This window comes from Cynocephalus volans, chromosome 6 (genome assembly GCF_027409185.1).
Source record: "Cynocephalus volans isolate mCynVol1 chromosome 6, mCynVol1.pri, whole genome shotgun sequence".
NCBI classification, from domain to species: Eukaryota; Metazoa; Chordata; class Mammalia; order Dermoptera; family Cynocephalidae; genus Cynocephalus; species Cynocephalus volans.
In genome coordinates this window covers 97,409,032-97,434,972 of record NC_084465.1, presented here as the reverse complement: position 1 = coordinate 97,434,972, position 25,941 = coordinate 97,409,032, and the positions used below count along the sequence as shown (strand labels likewise).

The 25,941-nt window shown below is 39.6% G+C and overlaps 1 protein-coding gene across 1 annotated transcript in view; it reads right to left on the bottom strand.

The window, feature by feature from the left end:
• The window catches only part of LOC134380979 (ATP-binding cassette sub-family A member 17-like), a 92,350-nt gene that overhangs the window by 24,230 nt on the left and 42,179 nt on the right, over positions 1 to 25,941 (bottom strand). The window contains 7 exon segments of the mRNA XM_063101079.1: positions 1,178 to 1,479; positions 12,585 to 12,683; positions 13,611 to 13,761; positions 15,799 to 16,009; positions 16,265 to 16,420; positions 21,549 to 21,703; positions 25,393 to 25,522. Coding sequence (XP_062957149.1) covers positions 1,178 to 1,479; positions 12,585 to 12,683; positions 13,611 to 13,761; positions 15,799 to 16,009; positions 16,265 to 16,420; positions 21,549 to 21,703; positions 25,393 to 25,522 — 1,204 coding nt within the window.

Here is a 25,941-nt window from a genome sequence, read left to right as displayed (position 1 = left end):
TGACAGTACCACCAGGCACCAACAGTGCAAAGCACTCAGTAGGTACTCCCTCATGGAACCCTCCCACCCACACCATGAGGTCAGGTTTATTATTCTCCCCATTTGGCATATGAAGAAACCAGGGCTCAGGGAGGTGGGGCATCACCATACCAACCACTTTTGTTAAATCACGTTCTGCATTTGATCTCTTTATTTAAAAAAGTAATTCTCTTAAATTTTTATTTAATCAAAATAATACATGAATATAATTTTAAAAATCAAATATTTAAACAAGAGTTATAACAAGAAATAGCGGTGCTCTGCCCTATCCCTCACCATCCCCAGTGCCTGCTCACCAGAAGCAAGCCCTTTCAAATCTTTTAGCTAGTGTTTCTCCATATTGCTAAATGGCACATTTATCTGTTGACGTCTTATTATGAAAGCAAGGATTTTGTTTTCCTACAATCATCCCCAAACCCCTGAAGACTTTCCCCCCCTTCCTCCTGCTGAAGTTAAAACATAATTTTGGTTAAATCAGTAGTCAATTTTGGCATTATTATGACTAAGTAAAAATTATTCACAGCTGAACTAGGTAGTATTTTATGATGTATTTCTTTTTTGTACAACTTTTCCCCCTGAAGTTAATCATGTTGTCCCTTTTCTTGTTTGCTTAGTTTTCTTTTTTTTTTTTTTTTAAAAAAAAAGATGACCGGTAAGGGGATCTTAACCCTTGTCTTGGTGTTGTCAGCACCACACTCAGCCAGTGAGCGAACCAGCCATCCCTATATAGGATCCGAACCTGTGGCCTTGGTGTTATCAGCACCACACTCTCCCGAGTGAGCCACAGGCTGGCCCTGCTTAGTTTTCTTTATATCTATCATCAATTCATCCACAAACTCGCTTAATCGAAGTGTAAATCTCCTCTCAATACATTCAAAAATATCTGTAGTATTTGAATATCTGAATAGTATATCAGCTTCATTCTTGGGCATGCTTTAACTCCTAGAAAGACACACACTTGGTCTCATTTCTAGGAACCCTTACTTTCTTGTCCTTTGGGGTTTGAAAGATGTTTTTCTGAGACTTCTGGCTATTCAATCTCACTTCAGAGAGCACCACGTAGCCCAGAAGGACACAGCTTCACTACAAAGAACAATCAGTTTGCTTCATGCCCCTTTTTCATGCACCTGTTACTTACCTGGGACCTCCAGAGGAATCTGTCCCTCAGCCACGAGCATACTTGCAAAGCGATCTGAAAGGTGAGGATCCAGCCTAGAACTGTTAGAAATGAAGAATGGAACAATAGTGCGACCATATGTTTTCAGAGTCAGCTTCAATGGGACACTTTCCATGCTGCTTGCTTTATAGTTGAAAAATGTTAGGCTTAATATAGTGATCACCAGAGGCACCAGGATCTGTATCGGTAACATCAACAACCAGTTGCGCCAAGAATATATCATCTTTTTCAGTAGCATGGCATAGAACTGCTGGCAGAGAAGACTGAACTACAATAAAAAAAAAAAAAAAAGAGAGATACAGAATTAACATGGTCACAGATAGAAGTTGGCAGGCAATACTTAGGTGGCCCCTGGCTCATGTGCAATCATATTCCCTCATATTATGTCTAACTAACTTTTAAATTATATTCAAAATTTGCTTCGTTAAAATTCTGTGAACTTATGATTTGATTGATGTTTAATGGCAGAAGGAGAAGGCACAGATTGGAAAGCATCTGGAAGAGTAGCCAAAACAAACCAAATGGAAACATGGTACAATTTTTTTTGCCTATGAGACTGGCAAAAATTTTAAGTTGACGAGGCCATAGGGAAAATGCCACTGTTGGTAGGGTTTTAATTTGGTAAAACTAAAAAACAACATTTTTGGGAAAAAAATTTTCTGGGTGAATAAAATTTAATTTAGTATACACATAATCTTTTTAAAATTGACACATAATAATTGTACGTATTAATGGGGCTCAGAGTGATATTTTCATACATGTACATAATGTGCAATGATCAAATCAGGGTAATTAGCATATCCATCACTGCAAACGTTTATTATTTCTTTGTGCTGAGAACATTTGAACTCCTCTCATCTAGCCATCTGAAAATATACAATAAATTATTGTTAATGAGAGTTGCCTAGCACTACTACAGAACATTAGAACTTATTCTTCCTATCTAGCTATAAGTTTGCATTTGTTAACCTGTCTCTCACTATCCCCCTTTGCCCCTCCCTTCTCAGACTCTAGTAACCACAATTTTACTATCTACTTCTATGAGGTCAACTCTTAAAGCTGCCACATATAGTAAGAAAATGTGGTATTTATCTTTCTGTACCTGACTTATTTTGCTTTAACATAATGTCTTCCAGGTTCATCCATGTTGCCACGAATGACAGAATTTCATTATTTTTAAGGCTGAGTAGTATCCCATTGTGCACATATACCACATTTTCATTATCCATTTGTTGATGGACACTTAGGTTGATTCCATATCTTGGCTATTGTGAATAGCGCTGCAGTAAACATTGTGGTGTGGATATCTCACCTGTATTTGATTTCCTTTCCTTTGGATAAATACCCAGTAGTGAGATTGCTAGATCATACAGTAGTTTTATTTTCAGTTTTTTTGAGGAAACTCCATGCAGTTTTCCATAGTGGACATACTAATTCACATTCCCACCAATGGTGTACAAGAGTTCCCTTTTCTCTGTTTCCTCGGCAGCATTTGGGTTTTTCTTTGTTTGGTTGGTTTTTGGTTTTTTGATCTTTTTGATAACAGCCATTCTAGCTGGGGTGAGATATCTCATTGAGGTTTCAATTTGCATTTCCCTGATTAGTGATGTTGAGCATATTTTACATACTTGTTGGCCATTTGTAAGTCTTCTTTTGAGAAATGTCTATTCAGGTCATTTGCCCACTTTCAAATCAGATTTTTTTTTTTTTTTTTTTGGCTGTGGAGTTGTTTGAGTTCCTTGTATATTCTGCATATTAATCTCTTGTCAGATAAATAGTTTGCACATATTTTTTCCCATTCTGCAGGTTGCCTCTTCACTCTGTTGATTGTTTCCTTTGCAGTTCAGAAGCTTTTTAGTTTGATATAGACCCATTTGTTTATTTTTGCTATTGTTGTCTGTGCTTTTGAGGTCTTCTCCATAAAATCTTTGCCCAGAGCAATGTCTTGAAGCATTTTCCCTATATTTTCTTCTAGTAGTTTTGTAGTTTTAGGTCATACATTTAAGTCTTTAATCCATTTTGAGTTTATTGTTGTATATGGCAAGAGACAGGGGTTTAGTTTCATTCTTCTGTGTATGAATATCCAGTTTCCTCAGCACCATTTATTGAAGAGGCTATCCTTTTCCCAGTGTGTGTTCTTGGTGTCTTTGTTGAAAATCAGTTGGACATAGATACATGGATTTATTTCTGGGTTCTCTATTCTGTTTCATTGGCTCATGTGTCTGTTTTTATGCCAGTACCATGCTGTTTTTATTGCTATAGCTTTAGAATATATTTTGAAGTCAGATGGTGTGATGCCTCCAGCTTTGTTCTTTTTGCTCAGGATTGCTTTGGCCATTTGGAGTCTTTGGTGGTTATATATGAATTTTAAGATAGTTTTTTCTATTTCTGTGAAGAATGTCATTGGTATTTTGATAGGGATTGAATTGAATCTATAGATTGCTTTGGGTAGTGTGGTCATTTTGACAATACTAATTCTTCCAATCCATGAACATGAGATGTTTTTCCATTTTTTTGTGTTCCCCTTTAATTTCTTTCATCAGTATTTTGTAGTTTTCATTGTAGAGATCTTTCACCTCCTGGGTTTATTCCTAGGTATTTTATTTTACTGGTAGCTATTGTAAACGGAACTGCTTTCTTGCTTTCTTTTTCACCTAATTTGTTGTTGGTGTATAAAAATGCTACTGATTTTTCTATGTTGATTTTGTATCCTGCAACTTTACTGAATTCATTTATCAGTTCTAAGAGTTTTCTGGTGGAGTCTTTAGTTTTTCTCTACATAAGATCATGTCATCTGGCATCACAGATTGCTTGTATTTTTGTTTTTGTTTTGGCAGCTGGCTGGTATGGGGATCTAAATTTGTTACATTGGTGTTATAAAGCTATGTTCTAACTTTATATTTAATTTGTTGAGAGTTTTTATCATGAAGTGATGTTAAATTTTATTGAATGCTTTTCTGCATCTATTGAGATGATCATATGATTATTGTTCATTCTGTTGCTGTGATGTATCACATTTATTGGTTTGCATATGTTGATATGTCCTTGCATCCATGGATAAATCCCACTTGATCATGGAGCATAATCTTTTTGATATGCTGTTGAATTTGATTTGCTAGTATTTTGTTGAGAATTTTCACACTGATATTAATCAGGGATATTGGTCTGTAGCTTTCTTTTTTGTTGTGTCCTTGTTTGATTTTGGTATGTTTGGAAGAATTCCCTCCTCTTCAACTTTCTGGAATAGTTTGAGAAGAATTGGTGCTAGTTCTTTAAAAGTCTGGTAGAATTCAGCAGTGAAGCCATCTGGTCCTGGGCTTTTCTTTGTGGGGAGACTTTATTACTGATTCAATCTTGTTACTCATTATTAGTTTGTTCATGATTTCTATTTGTTCTTGGTTCAGTCTTGGTAGGTTATATGTGTCCAGGAATTTATCCGTTTCATCTAGGTTTTCCAATTTGTTAATGACAGTTGTTTGTGATAGTCTCTAATAATCTTTTATATTTTTGTGGCACCAGTTGTAATGTCTCCTTTTTCATTTCTGATTTTATTTATTTGGGTCTTCTGTCTTTTTTTCTTAGTTATTCTATGTAATGGTAAACTTTATCTTTTCAAAAAAACCCAACTTTTGGTTTTGTTGCTCTTTTGTATTTTTTTTTAGCCTCTCATTTATTTCTGCTCTGATTTTTCTTATTTCTTTCTGTCTATTAATTTTGGGTTTAGTTTGTTGCTGTTGTTGTTGTTGTTTTAGTTTGTTCCTTGAAGTTCGTTTATTTTAAATATTTCTACCTTTCTGATGTAAGCTTTCACTGCTATAAATTTCCCTCTTAGTACTGCTTTTGTTGTATCCCATACAGATTTCTTGTATAAGAATGCAAAAGTCATGCAGAAAGATGTCCCCTGCAGCAATGACAGTCAATGTCAAAATATGCAGTTATGTGTACTGAGATCCCAAGAGCTAAAGTCAGGCCTGGTGGGGAGGAAGAACCTCAAGGTCAGAGCTGCAAGCTCTCACTCAGCTTCTCTGTGGTCCTGCATGAGCTGGAGACATGTAGGAGGGCCATCAAACCTCAGGTGCCAGTGTTCCTTATGCACAACTCTTAACCCTCAAGTCCTTGTGGGAAGAGGCTTGAAAGTTGGGTTTGAGTCAGGCATTCCTAAGTTCCTGGCCAAAAATATCAGCAAAGCTCCTTAAGTCTCTACCAAACACTCCCTGAGTTTTTCCACACTCAACTTGATGGAGGCTACATTCACCTTAAGCATTCATCAAAAGGCATTGCTATTGACATGTCCAAGGTTGCACACTGAGAAATGCTTTCTGAAAAGACTCAGGAGCTGTCTCCAAAAGCAAAGCTTTGGCCAAGTGGAGCATGGATAACCCCTTGCTGGTGGCTGGAGAAGATCTTTCTGTATAGGACAGGTGGCTGGCCTAGATAAACCCAAGACCTTTCCCAACTTGGAGGCTCTGTGGATGACAGCTTCTCCTTTAATATGTGATTCAAGATTATGAAACAATGAAATGAATCTCTTCACCAACCCATGAAAGTCAGTGTTATTTTACATTAATACCCATGGATAGCTAAATCAAGAACATTATAGGTTGTCCATATATTTTATAAGGATATAATCTTAAAATTCTAAATTCTAGATGGTACAATACAAGATCTGTTTCACAATGAAAGATTAAATATGTTTTTTGACCAGTAGATTAAAGTTTTTTTTTTAAGTTTTAATTTTTCTTTTTTTTGGCAGCTGGTTGGTGCAGAGAACCAAACCCTTGACCTTGGTGTTACAAGGCGGTGCTCTAACCAACGGAGCTAACTGGCCAGCCCTTGCCCAGTATATTTAGTGCTTATATTTTTTCTTCTTCCTGGTGAGAGGAGTGGCCAGGATCTTTACTATGATTTTTTTTCATACCTTCTTCCATTAGCATAATCCCCATCCAAAACATCACTTCAAATTAGAGCAGGGAATGGCAGAGCCAGTCTTTTATGCCTAAAGTTTGCACAATTTTTCTTAATCCCCCTATAAAATGTTGATGTACACTTCTTGACAGAATGATAGCATGATTTCAAGAATTAACCCAAAATCTGCTTTCTCGCATGCATTTGGAACACATTGCTTACTCCGGTGTTTAGTTTGATTGGCAGGCCTGTCCGTATTGAGAAGATCCTTGAATGAAGATATTTAATTCTGTCAACAGGAACTCTGTTAATCAATTGCTGGGAACGGAGAGAGGGACGCTTGATGTTTGGAATATCTGTGCTGGAATCCGCCAAAACACAAACCCTAAACCAAACAAAAAACAAAAATAAATACAAATTCTCAAACACACAACACATTTCATTTTGTTTGGATTTAAAGAATGAAAATCATACCTTATTTGAAAAAAAAAAAAGAAGTTAGGACAAGAATAATAGGAAAAATTAAAAATAAAAAGGAGTGGCATCTAGGTTATATAATGGGCAGCAAGCCTATACTGGCCATGTACTTACTAGCAAGGTCTTAAATAAGTATTAAGCATTGAGTTAACTAATCAATGACTTTTCCAAAGAACTGATGCAAAACTAGCATGAATATATTTTATTATTTTTCTTAAAAGCTACTGCATATAAATTAAAAATGATACACCATTTAACATCTATTTTATGAGCAAAACTGAAAATCAGACAACAGAGCACTGCTAAGACTCTAGGCCAGGACTTGGAAAACTGTGGCCAGAGGACCAAATCCACACTCAGGCATATCTTTGTAAGACCTTGAGCTCAGAATGGATTTTATGTTTGTTTGTTTGTTTGTTTGTTTGTTCAGTGGCTGGCTGGTATGGGGATCTGAAGACTGTATATTTTTAAATGGTTACATGTTAGATGGCCACATAAATACCAACGTAATATCCTTGATAATGCCACTTAGCCTAGATAGCATAAAATACTTACTATCTGGCCCTTTAAGAGAAAGTTTGCTGACAACTGATCTAAGCAAAAAGATGTGTTCACTGTTGGCAGCAAAGTGTTAATGTGCCAAGAAAATTATTTCTATTCACAGTCTTTGGGCCATTATTCTACTCCTTTGAATTTGTCACAGCAAAATAACCCAGGAAGCTGCGGTTCATTTTCCCCTCAGTACAGTTCTGTAAAAGATGGTGCATTTTTTTTCATGTTTAACAATCTTGAGTTCAAATGTAAAAGTTCAATATAAGCCATTTGTAGGGCTTGGGATTTGTTGTTCTATTTAAAAACAAGAATGAGGAATTGCAAAAAAAAAAAATCTTTCCACTTTTCAAAACTCTCAAGGAAAGGATAGATCCTAGGGCCATAAAAGATCAACTTCACCAAATCCACTTTCTCCCCCTACCGATAGCGTTATATCCATTCCATAATCTTAATACGCATGCCTGAATGAAGATTTACAGCTAAGCTTTGCTTACACAACCATTTAAAAATACTTAGCACCAGCTTGCTTCCTATAATGCCAAACAGATCATGAAACTATTTCAATATGCATTTTTTTTGTTTTTAAAACAAAGGAGAAATTATGTGTAGAAAGCAATGCATAGCCTCCAGATACATTTCCCAGAAATCACATATGCCACTCAAAGGCACTCTCATATTTTCAATGGAATACCTAGACTAATGTGCGTAGAAGCATGAACGGCAAATTAAAGATCAACATTATAACTATTTTTCTATTTATTTGAAGCACAGTGAAAAAAAAATTGGTACACTTTGGAAATTCAGTGGCACAAGGTATACTGCCCTAACTTGAGGGACATTATGCAGTTAAAAAAAATAATAATAAAGAAAAAGGGAGAAGATTTTCTGTTACTTCAAACACTGTATTACATAATTTTAGCTGCCCCAAAAGACCATTTCCAAATATTATGTCAATAAACAGTTAACATCGGTAAAAAGGTAGCATTCTTACTAAAATGCAAGAATTTAAAAGATTGGTATCTAAACAAGAAAAGACAAAAACAAATTTTAAAAAGTGGGTTTGGTTAAATGCATCTTTTAGGGCCCTAGGATCTATCCTTTCCTTGAAAGTTTTGAAAAGTGGAAGGTCACTTTCTTGCATTTCCCCACTCACATCTAAAATCGGGGTTTTTTTTGTTCGGGCCTTCATACTATTCTCTCCCTCTACCATGTCCTGCTGGAGGTGTGTCTGTTGTCTACCTCTGTGACTCAGATTATCCTGAAAGTTAGCAGCTTAGAACAACAAGCAACACTTTATCTCATGCAGTCTCTGTGAGTTAGGAATTCAGGAGTGGCTTAGCTGGGTGGTTCTGTCTCAAGGTTTCTCATGAGGTTGCAGTCAAGCTATTGGCCAGGTCTGCAGTTGTCCGAAGGCTCACCTGGGGCTGGAGAACTTACTTCCAGAGGCAGAAACTATAAAGTTTCCCATTACCCATCCTCTCCTTAATAATAGGGAGAAACTCCCGTTATTAACATCTTGCATTAGTGTGTTACATATGTTATAATCTATGAACTAGTATTCCACCAGGCTCTTTTTTTTTTTTTTAATACAAGTTGACAAGTTTATTTATTTATTTATTCATTTTTTTGGCTGCTGGTCTGTATGGGGATCTGAATCCTTGACCTTGGTGTTACCAACACTGTGCTCTAATGAAGCAAAGCTAAGTGGTCAGCCCAACAAGTTTATTTTAAAATTTACACGGTGATGCAATGGTCAAAACATTCTTCAAAAATAGAACAAAGCTGGAGAAACTATATACATCATGACTTCGAGACCTACTACAAAGCTACAGTAATCACAACAGTGTGATACTGTCATAGGACAGACAAATAGATCAATGAAAAAGAATAGGGAGTGTAAGAACACTCATCAATCAATTGATTTTTGGTGAAGGCATCCAAACAATTCAATGTGGAAAGAAAAGTCTTTTCAACAAATAGTTCTGACTCACCTGGATAACCATGTGAAAGAAAATGAACTTTGACCCCTTATTGTGCCATACGCAAAAATTAATTCAAGATGGATCACAGATATAACGTAAAAGCTAAAATTGTAAAGTTCCTAGGAGAAAAAGTAGGAGAATAACTTTGTGACCTAAGGGTAGGCAAATGTTTTTTAGACAGAATACAGTAAATAATAACTATAATACAAAAATTTTAGAAATTAACCTTCATAAAAATTAAAAACTTCTCATCAAAAAAAGCTGCCACTGAGAGGATGAAAAAATAAGCCACAGACTAGAAGAAAATAGAAACAAAACTGTAAAAAAAAAAATCTAAATGATTCATTTTCAGAAATAATTCAGGCCCAGCCAGAAAGTTGTCTGACTAGTCCAGCCCATTCCTGGGGGGGTCACTGAATAGATGAAGTTGCCCTTGAGATGGTAATGAGTTAATAGCCCTTTATTGTTCTCTTCATTTTCTAATGCTTCTCCTTTCACAGGGTTTTGGGTGGGCCTTTTTCGAGGGTTTGTCCTGAGCCCTCAGACAAAGAAATTTCCTACAAGGGGGTAGTAAACTGGGGTTCTCTTAGACGTCATCCAGGAAGATTGTGCACCCAGACCAATGAAAAGGCAGGGGCAGGGACTTGTGCACTAGGGAATAAATTGCTTGTTGCAGCCCTTTTCCGTGTGCCTTCCCATCAGACACCCGAACCTTGCAAGGCTGTAATTAAAAGTCTTGCTTCACTGTACCTTGTGTCTCCATGTCCATCCTTTGGCCTTGGACTGGTAAGGGTGTTTCTCACAAAAACATACATCTAACAAGAGATCGGTATCTAGAACATATAAGAAATCCAACAACTCAAAAATAAAAACTAAGATGTAGATTTAATATTTGTGTACCTTTTGGTATGTATGCTGTACTTCAATAAAAATGTAATTGTCTTTTAAAAAAAGCCTTGGGCTGACCCCGTGGCTCACTCGGGAGAGTGCGGCTCTGGGAGCGCAGCAGAGCTCCCATTGCGGGTTCGGATCCTAAATAGGGATGGCCGGTGCGCTCACTGGCTGAGCGCGGTGCGGACGACACCAAGCCAAGGATTGCGATCCCCTTACCGGTCACAAAAAAAGAAGAAAAAAAAAAAGCCTTGATGGAACTATTTAACTGAACATCAGAAACATCTTGAGATAGAATCAATGGCCTGGATGTCAGATCAGAAGATATGTAGAATGCAGTTCGGGGAGACAAAGAGTTGGAAAATATGAGAAAGAAGTTAAAATTCACACAGTACAGAGAATAAGAAGTTCTCCTATGTCTAACTGGAGTTCCAGAATCAGAAGAGAAACCTGAGCAGAGGCACCACATGAGCAGACAACGGCCAGATGTTATAAACTCACGGAAGACATCAATTCACAGCCAGAAGTCCATCAAATCTCAAGTTGAAAAATTAAAAAGAAAAGCATACCTAGACACCATAGTGAGACTGCATATCTAAAACAAAGAGCATCCAGATTACTTTCAAAGAAACGGATAAACCTACTTTTCATCAGTAACAACAGACTGTGCAACAGTATTTTCAGCGTAGTGAAGGAAAAAAACTTTCAACCTGGTTGAAATGCCTTCAAAATGAGAGAGATGAAATTATTTCCAGACCCAAAAACCTGTCTGTGTTTGGCACCAGCATAAAAACACTAAAGGGCACCGTAAAGAATGTACTGCAGGCAGAAGGGAAGTCGTAAGAAACAAGTGGTAAGAGCACAGAAAGAGGTATATATGTTCATGGCTCTATGTGACCACTGGCTTCCTCAAACAACAGTAATAACGTTTGTGGAGTTAAAAAAGAGAATAAAATTATACAGAAATAGTATATAAGTTGGTGGTGGTGGGATGTGATTGAATGAAATTAAGGTGTTCTGAGGTCCTGGTATTTTCTAGAAGCAGAGTAAAGACAGTACCTTGCTTGAGACTTTGGGAAATTACATATGTGTGTCTCAATATTGAGACTGATCACCAAAATAACACAATAATAATGCATACTCTCCAACCAGTGTGTGTGTGTTTAGGGGGATAATATAGGAGGAGAAAAAATAATCCAAAAAACAGAGAGAAAAAGCCATGTAGACCAGGCAGGACTATAAAATATAAGTATAGGATAGCTAACATCCAGAAGACTGAAAATGATAAGTGCTGGAGAGGTTGTGGAGAAAAAGAAACTCTCATCCACTGTTGGTTGCAAAATGATGTAGCCTTTATGGAAAATGATATGGAGGTTCCTCAAACAATTATAGATAGATCTACCATATGACCCAGGGATTCCACTGCTGGGAATATACCCAGAGGAACGGAAATCATCAAGTTGAAGGGATACCTGTACTCCAATATTTATTGCAGCCCTGTATACAATAGCCAAGAGCTGGAACCATCACAAATGTCCATCATCTGATGAGTGGATAAGTAAACTGTGGTACATCTACACAATGGAATACTACTCTGCTATAAAAAAGAATGAAATACTGCCATTCGCAAGAACATGGATGGACCTAGAGAAAATTATATTAAGTGAAACAAGTCAGGCACAGAAAGAGAAATATCACATGTTCTCCCTTATTTGTGGGAGCTAAAAATTAATAAATAAATAAACACACAAACAAATAAAGGGTGGAGGTGGGGGGAAGAAGACAGAATAACCACAAAAATTCCTTGAACTATTTAAATCTAGTCTACAGATACAATGTGGCGGGGGAGGGAAGGGGATGGAGAGGAACGGGTAAAGGGGCATGAAAATCAAATACAATGTATTTTGAGAAGTAGAATAAAATAACATAAAATTTAAAATACATATACAAATATAAGATATCAAACAAAATGATACACGAAATTTGAATATACCATGAATAATACTCATAAACAGACTACATGTTCTAGTTTAAAGACAATATTGTCAGACTGAATAAAATAATATCTGTTTTCATTGCCACTCCGTGGCCTAGTGTGACCCCGGGTAGTTCACATGCAGTGCTCCTTCAAAGCCTTCCTAGAACTGCGTTGCCACTGACAACATGCAAATTGCTTGGTCGATGAATCAGCCAACCCTAGAGCTGCCCTACCTTGAGAATTGTTTTTAAATGAAATAATAAATCCTTTTTATTGTTTAAACCAGGTGAGTTGGGGTTATCTGTTACTCGTAGGCAAAAGCATCCCAACTGATGGATACGATGCCTTTTTCTGTTTTTCATTCCTAGAAATTCCTGTTAAAATCTGTTTGTTGAATATTACATTCAGCATTATATCCATGATCCAATATACCCATTATTGGAAGTACTCGTGAGAGGCTGGAAGACCTTTCAGTGAGGCTGTTATGGAAAAAGATTCAGCATTGGACAAAGTTTAGATAGATGACCTTTAAGGTCCCTTTCAACCCTAAAATTCTGGAGTCTGCAGTTTTATACTCACTTACCGAATGAAGACATCCTCCATGGTGGTGACAGAGACCCCAAAGCTGGAGATGCCCAACTCTGTCTGCCTCAGTTCCAAGTCAGTAAATAAAGATTCAAACCTGGAAGGAAAGAATGGTTTTATTCCGAAAGATGGAAGGTAAATCCCTCATCACCACCCTTGGCTGTTTACAGGGAAGAAAGCATGGGCTTTGCAGTCAAGAAGATATCTGTTCAAATCCCAACTCTCTTACTACTCTCCAGCTTCATAATGGTGTGAACTTGAACAATTGAGAGTTTAACACCATTTACTTCAGAAGGTTGCTGTAAGGATAACCCTAAAACACATCCAGCACATTATAGATGCAAAGTAATTACTAATTCATTTCTTACTAAATGACAGGCACTATTCTTAGCCTTTTTACATGATTAACACTGTCATCCTTTCAACAGATCTTTGAGGACAGTGCTGAGAGGCTAAGAAACTTCCCTGAGGTCACACAGCTGGCAAAGCTAGGACGCAAACTCAGGCCTTCTATCTCCTGAGACAGACCCTTAACTGTTATGCTAAATGAGGCAAGGAGCTAATTCTTAATAGTCTAACCTTGAACCCTTCCTTGTATATGCCTTCTGTTTTTTTGAACTGAATAAATCACAGCTTTTTATGTGATATTGAGAAGTCCATCACAATCTTCTGCAATGGAGGCTCCTATTCTCTCACAACCCAGTATCCAGTCCAACAAACTGCTTTTAAGAAACCACACTCACATGTCAGATGCCCATAAGAGGTCTGCACCGTTTATGCCCCTGCAGACAGACGGTGGTTAAGGGGAGGAAGGGGAACCTGAAAGGTGCCTTCCCCATACTGATCAGAATCCTTTATTTGAATGTGCACTCTGGCTGGGGTGTGATGTCTTTCCAGGAAATGCCAAAGGTCTAAGGGTCCAAACCCTGACAACGTGGGTGCCCTTGCTCAGCTGCAGACAGGGGAGAAGACTCTCAACGCTCCACACATGCAGATGATTCCTGCAGCCCTCTCGGGTCCATACCTGTACACATTCTCTTTAGGAAATATAAATGTTAATTCTTCTCCAATGCTGGACTCCAAAACTGCATTTGGTATGTGATGATAAATCAGATGAGAAATGTCCTCTGTGTTACAATGAGGTTTTTTCAGTAAAGTCATATAATACCCTCCACCTGAAACACCATTTAAAAGACCATGAATCACTTTTATTCTTTATACTTCTCTTCTTGGGCCACATTTAGTTTTCTGTAGCTTAGAATGGGACAGCTCCATGGGAAAGAATCTGGAGAGCCCCACGGGGTCAAAAGTAAACTACAATGAACTCCCCTTGGAAGCTCTGTAGTGTACTCTTGAGAGTCTTCCCTTCTGCTCAGGACTGGGAAGTGATAATGGTGAATTTAGCGATGCTGCACAAAATGAAATAGGGCTGCTTTAGGGTGACACTCCTTTAAGTGATAATTAACTTGGGGAAGTGAAAACTTAACAGGCAGAGGCCTTGAATGTTAAGGTAAAGAACAAAGATAGTTGTATAATAATTAAATCATGATTTTGATGATACATACCTTACTGCATTTTATATATTCTTTCAGATGTTAGTACCACCTGTTACTATTATGCTGGCAATGTCCTCATTCAACTAACATTTCTTGAGGCCCTAGGATGTGACAGGCTCTGTTCTAGGTACTCAGGGTAAAGCAGTGGACCAAGAGTCAAAAATTCCTACTCTGATGGGGTTTTCTCTAAAGGGATGGGAGACAGACAATAAACAAGATAAATACATAAAATTTGTAGAGTATTAGTGACAAGTGCCAAGGAGAAAAATAAACAAGGGAGGGGACAGGGGGTGTTGAGGGGTGTGGTTTTAAACAAGGTGATGAAGGAAGGCCTCACTGAGAATGTGACATCTGCGTAAGGACAGCCAAGTGGTGACCTGAGGAATAGAAGAAGGGACAGCAACGCATGGCCTGGAAGAAGGAGTGCACCTGGAGTGCTGGGTCAGCAGGGGGTCTGAGTGGCAGGAGCAGAGCAAGGAATTGGGAGAGTACTAGGAAATGAGGTCGGGGTGACAGGGCCAGGCCAAGCAAGACTCTATAGGCCACTCCAAAGACTTCGGCTTTTACTCTGAGTGGGAGGGGACGTCATTGGGGTTCTGTGCAGCAGACTGATGTGCACTGTAATGTGCTCACTCTGACAACTGGGTTGAGACCAGAGTGAGCAGGTGCAAGAACAGAGGCCGGGAGGTGGGTTAGGAGGCATCTGCAGTAATCTGGGTGGGAGGAGATGGTGGCCTGGACCAAGGTGCTGGAAAGCAGTCAGTGGTGAGAAATGGACAGAACCTGGCTCTGTTTTGAAGGTAAGACCAACAGGGTTTGCAGATGGATCAGATATGGGCTGTGAGAGAAATAGGGTTCAGGGAGCCACTCACTAGAAAAGTGGAGGTGCCTTTACTGAGAAGACAAAGCCTGTGGGAGGAGCATGTGTCACAGATTTGCACACATCTGAAAGGCTGCTCAGCATCTAAATGCAGGCATGGGATAAGCAGTTAGATAGACCTGGGGTTCAGGAGAGAGGTCCAGGCTAGACATACACATTTTTCAGCACAGAGAAGGTATTTAAAGCCAAGAGACTGGAGAGATCACTAAGTCAGTGTGCAGAGAAGGGAAAGTAAAGACGGTTACAGGTGGAATGACTCAAAGGAGCAGCCAGAGACATGGAGGGAACCAAGAGAACAGTGGAAGGACGTTCAAATGGGGGCGCTGGTGAGGATTGCAATCAGTTGTGGAAATAACAACTCACATGTGTACACTGCTTCTGTACACACATGCTATCTTACTGTTTGAGGATCATGATGTCTTAATCTCCATTTTATAGATTGGAAAAAAAAGGCTAAGAATGTATAAACTAACTTGGCCACCTGGATGAACAGGCAGTAAATTGGCAAATTGTTACTCAAACATGGGTCTTCTGACTCCAATCTCAGAGATTCATGTTATTTGATTCCTCTTCCTTCCCACAATCCCCTCGCCTAGGGCCTGGGGTCTCCATCCAGAGGCAGCAGAACAGAAAGTCTAGAGAAGGCCCTTCCCTGCCTGATCCCAGGACTCTTCATGAAGGTTAACAGTGGGCAGTTCCTCCCAGCACAGGGGCCCAGGGACCCTGACTGTAAAAAGACAGAGGCTGGACTGCCTGCCCCGCCTCCCGCCACTCACCATATTTCTGCTTGAGGAACAGTGATGACCCACAGCACTGCAGCTCGCCCTTGGCCAGGATGGCGATGCGGTCCCCCAGCAGGTCAGCCTCATCCATGAAGTGGGTGGTCAGCAGGATGGTGCGGTCCCTCTTCTGCTGCTGAAGAAGATCCCAGATGGCTCTCCTGGAGATGGCATCCAAGCCTGAGGTGGGCTCATCCAGTATCAACACCTGGAGGGCAGAGGCACAGCCTTGTGATGATGGTGCCATAGGTCCCCTGGTGTCTCGAGTTCTACAAAGATGCAGCACTAATGCCCATGTCAGACTTCCCATCCAGGGGATCAAGGGCCGAGGTGCCCAGGCCATGGCTGAAGGGCCAGTGGCCAGCCCAGGCTGAGCAGGAGCCAGACCCTGCTGCTTCTGGGCCCCCCGTGCTTGGGGCCCCTGACCCGTGCTGCCTCAGGAGGCCGGGCCCGCTGCCCGTACCATGGAGCCTGCTATGAGGGCACTGCCAATGGAGAGCTTGCGCTTCATCCCCCCGCTCAGGAACCTGCACTGGGAGTTCCACTTGTCCTCCAGACTGAGGACGTGCAGCATCTGCTTGACTTCTTCTGGACACTTCTGGAGTGATAAACCTTTCAGCTGAAACAGTGGGGCAGGGGTGGGGGGAAAAGGGAAGGAAGAGAGATGAGGCCGGGTCTTTGAATGGGAGCTGACCCCATCCAGTGAACATTTTGCTTGTATATACATAAACTGTACTCAATAAAGATACACAAGAACCTTACTACTTTCAGGGAAAGGGATAGACAAAAGGCTTTTGCATTTTGAACCATGTAAATAAATATGTGACTTAATAAAAGTAAATACAGCAGCATATTAAAAGGATTATACCTCATGACCAAGTGGGATTTATCCCAGGAATATAAGGGTGGTTCAACGTATGGAAAATCGATGTAAGGGTTTTATAATAAAGAATTTGGCTGGCCTTTGTCCCTGGTTCCTCGGGGGGAGCCTCCAAATTTCCCAAGTGATAGAAGTGTCTTTGTGATTCATGGTGGTCCCCTTGGGACATACCTGAGATTATGCTAACAAGGTGACTCAGAATCGGGGGCAGTCATGCCAGAAAGACCAACCATTGATTACAGGATTGGGGCTTTGAGCTGTGTGATATCAGCCTGAACTCCCGACCTCCTGGAAGTGCAGGGGAGGGAGGCTGGAGATTGAGTTCAATCATGTAGGTGGCCAATGATTCAATCATTCAGGCCTATGTAATGAAACCCCAATAAAAACTCTGGACACTCAAAGTTCAGGTGAGGTACCCTGATAGACACTGATGTGTTGGGAGCGTCATACATCCTGAAGACCCAGAAGCTTCACATTTGGGGCTCTTCCAGACTTTGCCCCTTGCGTATGCTCTTTTGGCTTGTCCTGAATTGTATCCTTTAAAATAAAACTGCAAGGGCTGAGCCCATGGCGCACGGGAGAGTGCAGCGCTGGGAGCACGGCACGCTTCCGCCACGGGTTCAGATCCTATATAGGAAAGGCCGGTGCACTCACCGGCTGAGTGCCGGTCACGAAAAAAACAAAACAAAACAAAACAAAACAAAACAAACAAACAAAAATGTGCTATAATAAAATAAAACTGCAATCATAAAGTGTGGTGCTTTATTGTGTTCTGTCAGTTGTTCTAGTGAATTAATGAACCTGAGGGCATAGTAAGAGCTCCAAATTATAGTTACTTTTCCAGAAGTGTTTTGTTTGTCTGGGAGCTCCCAAGCTTGTGGGTTTCTGAAGTACGGGCAGTTTTGTGGGTGACTGTACTTTTAATGTGTGAAGTCTGCACTAACTCCATGGTTAGCATTAAATTGTATTGCACTAATACAGCATATTAACAGAATGAAGGACAAGAATCACATGATAATCTCAGTAGACACAGAAAGGCATTTGACAAAATTCAACACCCTTGCATGATAAAAACCTCAACAAACTAGGAATGAAAAGGAACTTCCTCAGCATGATAATGGGTGTCTATGGAAAATCCACAGCTAACATCATCCTTAATGGTAAAACTAAAAGCTTCCCCCCAAGATCAAGAACAACACAAGAATGTCCACTTTTGTCACTTTATTCAACATTGTACTGAGGGTTTTAGCCAGGGAAATTAGGCAAGAAAAAGAAATAAAAGTCATCTGGATTGGAAGGAAGAAGTAAAACTATCTCCTATTGGTAGATCACATGATCTTAAATATAGAAAACCTTAGAGAATCCACAAAAAACTATTAAAGCTAGTAAATGAGTTCAGCAAAGTTACAGGATACAAGATAAATATACAAATGCAAGTGTATTTCTTTACACTAGAAGTTGACAATCCAAAAATGAAATTACAAAACCAATTCCACTACATCAGCATAACAAAAAATAAAATCTTTAGGAGTAATTTTTTTTTTTTGTCCTTTTTGTGACTGGTAAGGGGATCGCAACCCTTGGCTTGGTGTCGTCCGCACCGCACTCAGCCAGTGAGCGCACCAGCCATCCCTATGTAGGATCCGAACCTGCACGGCGGGAGCGCCACTGCGCTCCCAGCGCTGCACTCTCCCAAGTGCGCAACGCGGTCGGCCCTTTAGGAATAAATTTAACGAAGGATGTGCAAGAATCTGGCATGATAATCATTGGCTATGTAATTGAACTCAATCTCCAGCTTTCCTTCCCTCCCAGGATGTCAGGAGTTCAGGCTAATATCACATGGCCGAAAGCCCGAATTCCCTAATCACATGGACGGTCTTTCTGGCAAGACCAGCCTCCATTCTCAGTCACTGTGTTAGCATAAACTCAGGTATAACCTGAGCCACCACAAGTACCAAAGACGTTCCTACCACTCAGGAAATTACCAGTATTTAGAGACTCCCTCCCGGGAACTAGGGACAACTACAAAACATTGTTGAAAGACATTAAAGAAAACCTCAATAAATGGAAATATATTTTATGTTCATGGATTAGAACACTTTTAATATTGTTAAGATGACATTACTACCCAAAGAAACCTACAGATTCAATGAAATCCCTATCAAAATTCCAGTAGCATTTTTTTCTTTTCTCTCTCTCTCTCTCTTTTTTTTTGGTAGAAATTGGCATGCTAATCCTAAAATTCATATGGAAATGCAAGGGATTCATAATAGCCAAAACAATGTTGAAAAGAACAAAGTTAGAGGACTCACACTTCCTGATTTCAAAAATGATTACTAAGTTACAGTGATAAGACATTGTGATAATGGCATAAGGATGGACATATAGAACAATGGAATAGAATTAAGAGTCCAAAAATAATCCCATTCATCTATGGTAAATTGATTTTCGACAAGGGTGCCAATATCATTCAATGGGGAAAGAACAGTCTTTTCAACAAATGTTGCTGAGGCAACTGGATATCCACATGCAAAACAATAAATGTGGACCCCTACCTGACACTACACAAAAATTTATTCAGAATGGATCAAAGCTCTAAATGTAAGGACTAAAACTATGAAATCTGAGAAGGAAACACAGGTGTGAAACCTAGTCAATGGTTTTTAAAATATGACATCAAAAGCACAAGTTACAAATAAAAAAATAGATAAACTGGACTTTATCAAAATTGTTAACCTTCATGCATCAAAGAACATCATTAATAAAGGGAAAGGACAATGCACAGAATGGGAGAAAATATTTGCAAATCATTTATCTGATAAAGGTCTAGGATCTAGAATATATTTTTAAAATCTCTCACAACTCAACTACAAATACGTAAACAACCCAATTGAAAAATGGTCAAAGGACCCAAATAGACGTTTCTCTAAAGAAGTATACAAACGGCCAAAAGGCACACAAAAATATGCTCAAACTCATTAGTCATCAGGGAAATACAAATCAAAACCACAAGATACTACTTCACAACCCTATAATGACAGTTTCTCAAAAAGTAAAAAAGAAGAAAAAAAGTTAAACACAGAGTTATCATATGACTCATGCACTTCACTCCTAAGTATACAAGGGTATATAAGTTCATGGAAAGATTTGCACTATCTTTTAATTCTATTTTTCCATGTACTTTTTGAAGTACCCTTGTATAATCAAAAGAACTGAAAATAGATGTTCAAACAAAAAATTGGACACCAATGTTCACAGCAGAACTATTCACAAAGCCAAAGGGTAGAAACTACCCAGACGTCTATCAACTGATAAACGAAATGTGGTATACTCATACAATGGAATAGTTTTCACTGTCAAAAGGAATGAAGTGTTGATACATCCTAAAACATGAATAATCCTTGAAAACATTATGTTAAGTGAAATAATCCAGACACATAAAACCACATATTGTATAATTCCACTTACATAAAATTTATGTATCCAGGATACATAAATCCATAGAAACAGAAAACTGTTTGAGGGTTGCCCAGGACTAGATAGAGGGCAGGAGCAATGCAAAGTGACTGCTAATGGATATAAGTTCACTTTTGGGGCACTGAAGACGTTCTGCAATTAGATAGCGGTGACGGTTTCACAATATTTTGAGTATAATAAAAACCACTGAATTGGATAAAGTGAGGAAAATGGTAAATTTTATGTCGTGAATTTTATCTCAATAAAAAGTAAAAAATTAAAAATTAAAAAGTCATAGTTTCTAGAAATCCTTTAACTCAGAAATCTTGACTTAAATGCCACCACCCTCCCCATTCCTGAATGTTCAGGGAATAGTGTTCAGAAGAGGTTTCAAGACTATAACACAATAAGAAATACATATTTGGTTTCTGCCCTGGCTTCTGACACAAAACTCCTAAAGCCCTTGTAATTTCCTGAGTGATAGGGGTGCTAGGAAGCATCTTTTGTTCTAATATTTGATCTCTGAGTTGATCTTTGATTTGATAACTGATTTGGTTCCTTACACAGAGCTCCTAAATCCCTTGGAATTTCCTGGGCAATAGGAGTATCTTTTGTTCTAAGGAAGAGACTCTCAATGGGCCCTTAGATAGCTTCAGGGTGGGAGCTGGTCACTAGAAAGACCAAGTCACGATTAGAGGCTTGGAACTTTCAGCCCCACCCCCCATCCTCCAGGGAGGGGGAGAGAGGCTGGAGATTTAACTAATAATCAATCATGCCTACACAATGCAGCCTGCATAAAAATTTCCAAACTATGGGATTTGGAGAGTTTCTGGATTGGTGAACCAACTGAGGTGCTGGAGAGTGGCACTCGGAAGGGCACAGAAACTCTGCGCTCCTTCCCACGTAATTGCCCTATGTACCTCCTCATCTGGTTGTAGATTTGTATCCTTTATAATATCCTTTATAATAAACTGGTAAACATAAGGAAATGTTTCCTGTAGTTTTGTGAGCCATTATAGCAAATTATTGAACCCAGGGAGGGGTTGTGGGAACCCCCTGACTGATAGCCACTTGGTCAGAAGTAAGGTTATGGCTGGGACATCAGGATTGGCATCCGAAGTAGGGGGAAATCTTGTGGGACTGAGCCCTTAACCTGTGGTATTAACTCCAGCTATTCAGTGTCAGAACTGAGTTGAAGGACACCCAGTTGATATCTGGAGAGCTGGAGAATTGGCTGGTGTGGGAAACTCCCCCCCTCCACCCCACATTCAGTGTCAGAAGTGTTAAGGGTAGAGAAACACGAGTTTTCCCTTTAAAGACCCTCCCAGTTTGGGTCAGAGAGCTGCAGTCTATCTCACCATTCCCCAAAACTGATATGGAGGAGACAAATCCCTGTTATTCACCAACTTACCTGAGCATAGAAAGAAAGATGTTCTGATACTGTGAAATTATCAAATAAAATATCATGTTGGGGGCACCAGCCCAGGCTCTTCCTAATTTTAGCCATGTCTTGTGAAATTTCATATCCATTGATATATACCCATCCACTTGAAGGTGGAATAAGACCTAGAAGCAAGTGGAAGATATTTTAAAGTCATCCTCAGTGACAGCACATGGCAACACAGGGCCTATCGACATCCTCGTGCTTTGCTTTGGGTGTTCTCACACAGGCGGTCCTTATTCTACTTCTCTATCATGGCCGGTCAATCAGTAACAACCAAGGAGCATAGGTGTGCATGCACGTGTGGGGAATATTAAGATAGGAGATGTCCTTCCTGCTTTTTTTTTTTTTTTTATTGTCTCCTTTTTTGTGACCGGTAAGGGGATCACAACCCTTGGCTTGGTGTCGTCCACACCCCGTTCAGCCAGTGAGTGCACCGGCCATCCCTATATAGGATCCGAACCCGTGGCGCTGCGCTCCCAGCGCCACACTCTCCCGAGTGAGCCACGGGGTCGGCCCCTTCCTGCTTTTGAGGAATTCCAAACGGGTTAAGTAAATAAAACACACAAAGGCGCTCAAAAAGCAGATTATATTACTGCAAATGTTAAATAATAAGTTGGATGCCTAGTAAATACAATTCAGGAGAAAAATATTTGGGGAATCTAACAGTTTTGAATTGAGATCCTTGAAGGCAAGGTCTATGACATTTATCTCTGATTCCCAATAAACATCTGTTCAATGAACAAATGAATGAACAGCTGCACTCACTGCCCAACGTATGCCAGTGTAAAACTCTGAAGCCTGCCTGCCTGCATGCTATCTTTTTATTTGTTCTCATTTTCTTACTCTAAGTATATTTTCATATTGAAAAAAGACATACATTCTTATTGCAACAAGGTTAGAATAAGGCATAACAAAGAAAAAAAAGGTTATACAAGTCCCGTCATTAAAAGATAACTGCTGTTAACATTTTGCTATGTGGCCTTATGTATTTTTTATGCACAACCAACTCACACATTTATTTTTTTTAAAAAATGGAAAAATATAATTCTGTTGTTTCAACTGGCTTTTTAAAAATATAACAATGTATCAAGGTCATTTGTCTACCCATCAACAAAATCTACATCATTTTTAAGGACTGAAAGGATTTTGTTGTGATGAATATGCCCTATTTATTTATTCAACCCACACTGATGGGTATTTAGGTTATTTGCAGTTTTTCATAAGTATAAACATGTGATATAACTTTGCCTACTTCCCCAATTATTTCCTTACTCTAAATCAATGTAAGTAGATTCAGTCAAAAGAGTGACAAGACTTTAAAGGTTTTTGATACTTATTGACAAATTACCCACTGGTTGGGTTTTTAGATTTTCCATTTTGTCCGTGAATGATAAAGCATCCATGATTGTTTGGGGATAAAAAGGAAAAAAGGTGATACCATTCTGTAGTAAATGCAACAAGTATTTTTATGTGAAGTTATAAAAACAGAAGAACTAAATAGAAAAACTTATAGAAGAGCCAAAACAAACAAACACATAACTTTCTCGTGCAGAGAAATGGGGCTTAAGACACCAAACATGCCTGTGCCAAGTTTTGGGCCTTTCTGCAAACAATTATAATATAGAAGCCCTTTGCTGTCTGATGTCCTGGGCAATCAGCGGATTTTCCTTCCCAGATTAGCATCTTCAGGGCTTCTGAATCCCATTATATGTCTTATAGTTGTGCCACTTTCTCCAGGGCAGTGTTAGCTTTTTTCTATGCCATGTCACTGCTGGAGGAAATCTGTGGTGGAGCTTCTCTGATATATCATTCACAGTCTGCATTTTGGCAGTATTTGCAATTATATTAACTAATTAATTCAGTAATTTATTCAATGACATTTATTTATTTATTTAGGGTTTTTATTGTGGTAAAATAGATTGATATGGATGGTGTCTCCCAAGTTTTATGTATTAGTAGCTTGATGCCCACTGTGACTGTTAAGAAGGTGAGAAATCCTATTATGGTAATTGAAAGATGAGGCCTTCAAGAGGTGATCAGATTCTGAGGACCGTGCCTAGTGAACAGATTAAAAATGGTAGTCAGGGACATGGCTCTGAGGGGGCTTTAAGAGGATAGTGAATGAGGAGGTTGGTCTCTCTCTGCTCCACCATTTTCTACCATGTGAGACTCCTGCGTTGCTGTAAAGCCACTACCAAAGAAGGCCCTCACCATAAGTGTCCCTGGTCTTTGGACTTCCCAGCCTCCAAAACTGTAAACAAGAAATTTCATTTTCTTATAAATCACCCAGTTCCAGGTATCTTGTTATAAGCAACATAGACAGACTAATATATATATAAAACATAAGCATTGCCATTTTAAGTATTTTTAAACATACAATTGCATGGAATTACATTCACAATGCTATGTGACCACCACCTCTATTTATTTCTGAAACTTTTTCATCATCCTAAACTTAAACTCTGTACCCATTAAGCAATAACTTCTCATTATTCCTTCCCCCCAGTTTCTGGCAACCTCTTATCTACCTCTGTCTCTGAAATCTTTTTTTTTTTTTAAATTTTTTCTTAATGGACATGATTATTCAATGATATTTATTGGGTACCTATTCTGGGCCAAGTACTGTTCAGGCACTGTGGATCCAGAAGTAAACAGAACAGATTCTCTGCAGAGAGGAATAGAGGGGGAGACAGAGAAATAACACACATATACACAAACAAATGAAATAATTACAGACTTGGAGGAATACTGGGAACAGAAAAAGAAGGAAGGCAATAGGGAAGAGTCTGAGCTGTGTTTTTATCAGGTGGCCTCCCTAAACAGTGCTAGTACCTGGCTTGCCTCCTGGACCACTTAGCCTGGGGTTCTAGCTGGATCACTCTTCAGGCAGTGAGGATCTCACAAGCCTCCACAGGGGGAGAGGCTTTCCCTAAATGGTCCCACTGCCAGGAACAGCAATGCCTACACCTGAGAGTCAACCAGCCTTCTAGAAACAAACACTACGGAAACTGGCTGGGTTCAGTCCCATCTTGACACACACACAGACTTGGTCTTAGAGTCTTGATTGCAGAAGGCCAGCCAGAGACACATCCAACCAAGCTTCACTGTTTTGCTGCTCTTCAAAAATCTTCAATGCAAGGTGCATCAGCAGCATGTGAAGAGAATCAAGACAGCCTAACTTTGAGGAGCTAATAGTTTACAGCAGTCTGGTATTCTGTGTGCTACAAGGAAGAACTGGTTGGCTTTAAGAGCTCCCTGAAGGTTGAAAATGCATCTCACTGGTTTTGTACAGAACTTTGCACATATTAAGTCTTCAATAAATATATGTTTCTTGAATGGGTTTTCAGATCTCACAGAATATTATTTTAGTTGCTGGAGTGTGAAAGAATTATTTAGGCATAAAAATTATTCTGAAACTAAAATCATTTTAGAATAATTCACCAGGTAGCATTCTAAAAGTGCCTCTGGCAATCAAAAGCAAATGGGTAGAACTTTTTGTTGAGGGATTGATGGTGCCTCAGTGTAACAGGAAGGGTCTATCAGGAAAGAAACATGCTGAGTACCATTCATAGCTTCTCAATAGTGAATGATGTTAAGTTCTGCAGATTGGCTGAAACAAGCAAAGATTTCCTCTTGCTGGTACAGGGTAAAATAAATGACCACACACTACATAGATGATAAAACAAAAAACAAACAACGCTTGATATTAAAATGCCAGTGAAATCTAATGAGGGGAGATGGAGCCAAAAGTCTACATCTGTTCAATGATTTTTTCAGGGCTTCCTGAGGAGGGCTGACCCCACACATGTACCTGTGAGCATGAAGCAGATGCTGGTTTTTCCTGCTCCGTTGTGTCCCAGGAGAACAGTGATCTGCCCCCTGTACATATTCATGGTCATACCTTTGATTGCTGTGTGTTCACTCCTTCCCTTGTAAAACACCTGTAGAAAAGTCAAGGTGTGACTGACAGCGTAACATGGACACATCAGTGGCATTTCTCAAGAACCCATGATGGGCTGCGTACTCACATCAACCTCCCTGAAAAGTTCATCAGTGGGAATCCATGTGTGGGAATCCAAGTGGAAGTTTAAAGACGAAGCCCTTTCTACAGTTTAACTGCCTAGAGCTACTAAGGAAGCAGACCAGGAGCGGTCCTGGGGATCTATCTTCTCCTCGGTCCCTGGAACCTAATAGTGGAGAATCTGAACCACAGAGGGCCTGGAGCTCAAGCGTGAAGTACTCGGAGTATGAGCGGGCACTCTTCTCCCTGCTTCTGGAGCCAGATCTTGCTCTGCATCACCTGGCTAAGACCCTGAGAAAGGGCACTCTGCCTCTTTTGTGGGAGGTATTGATCTTGGGA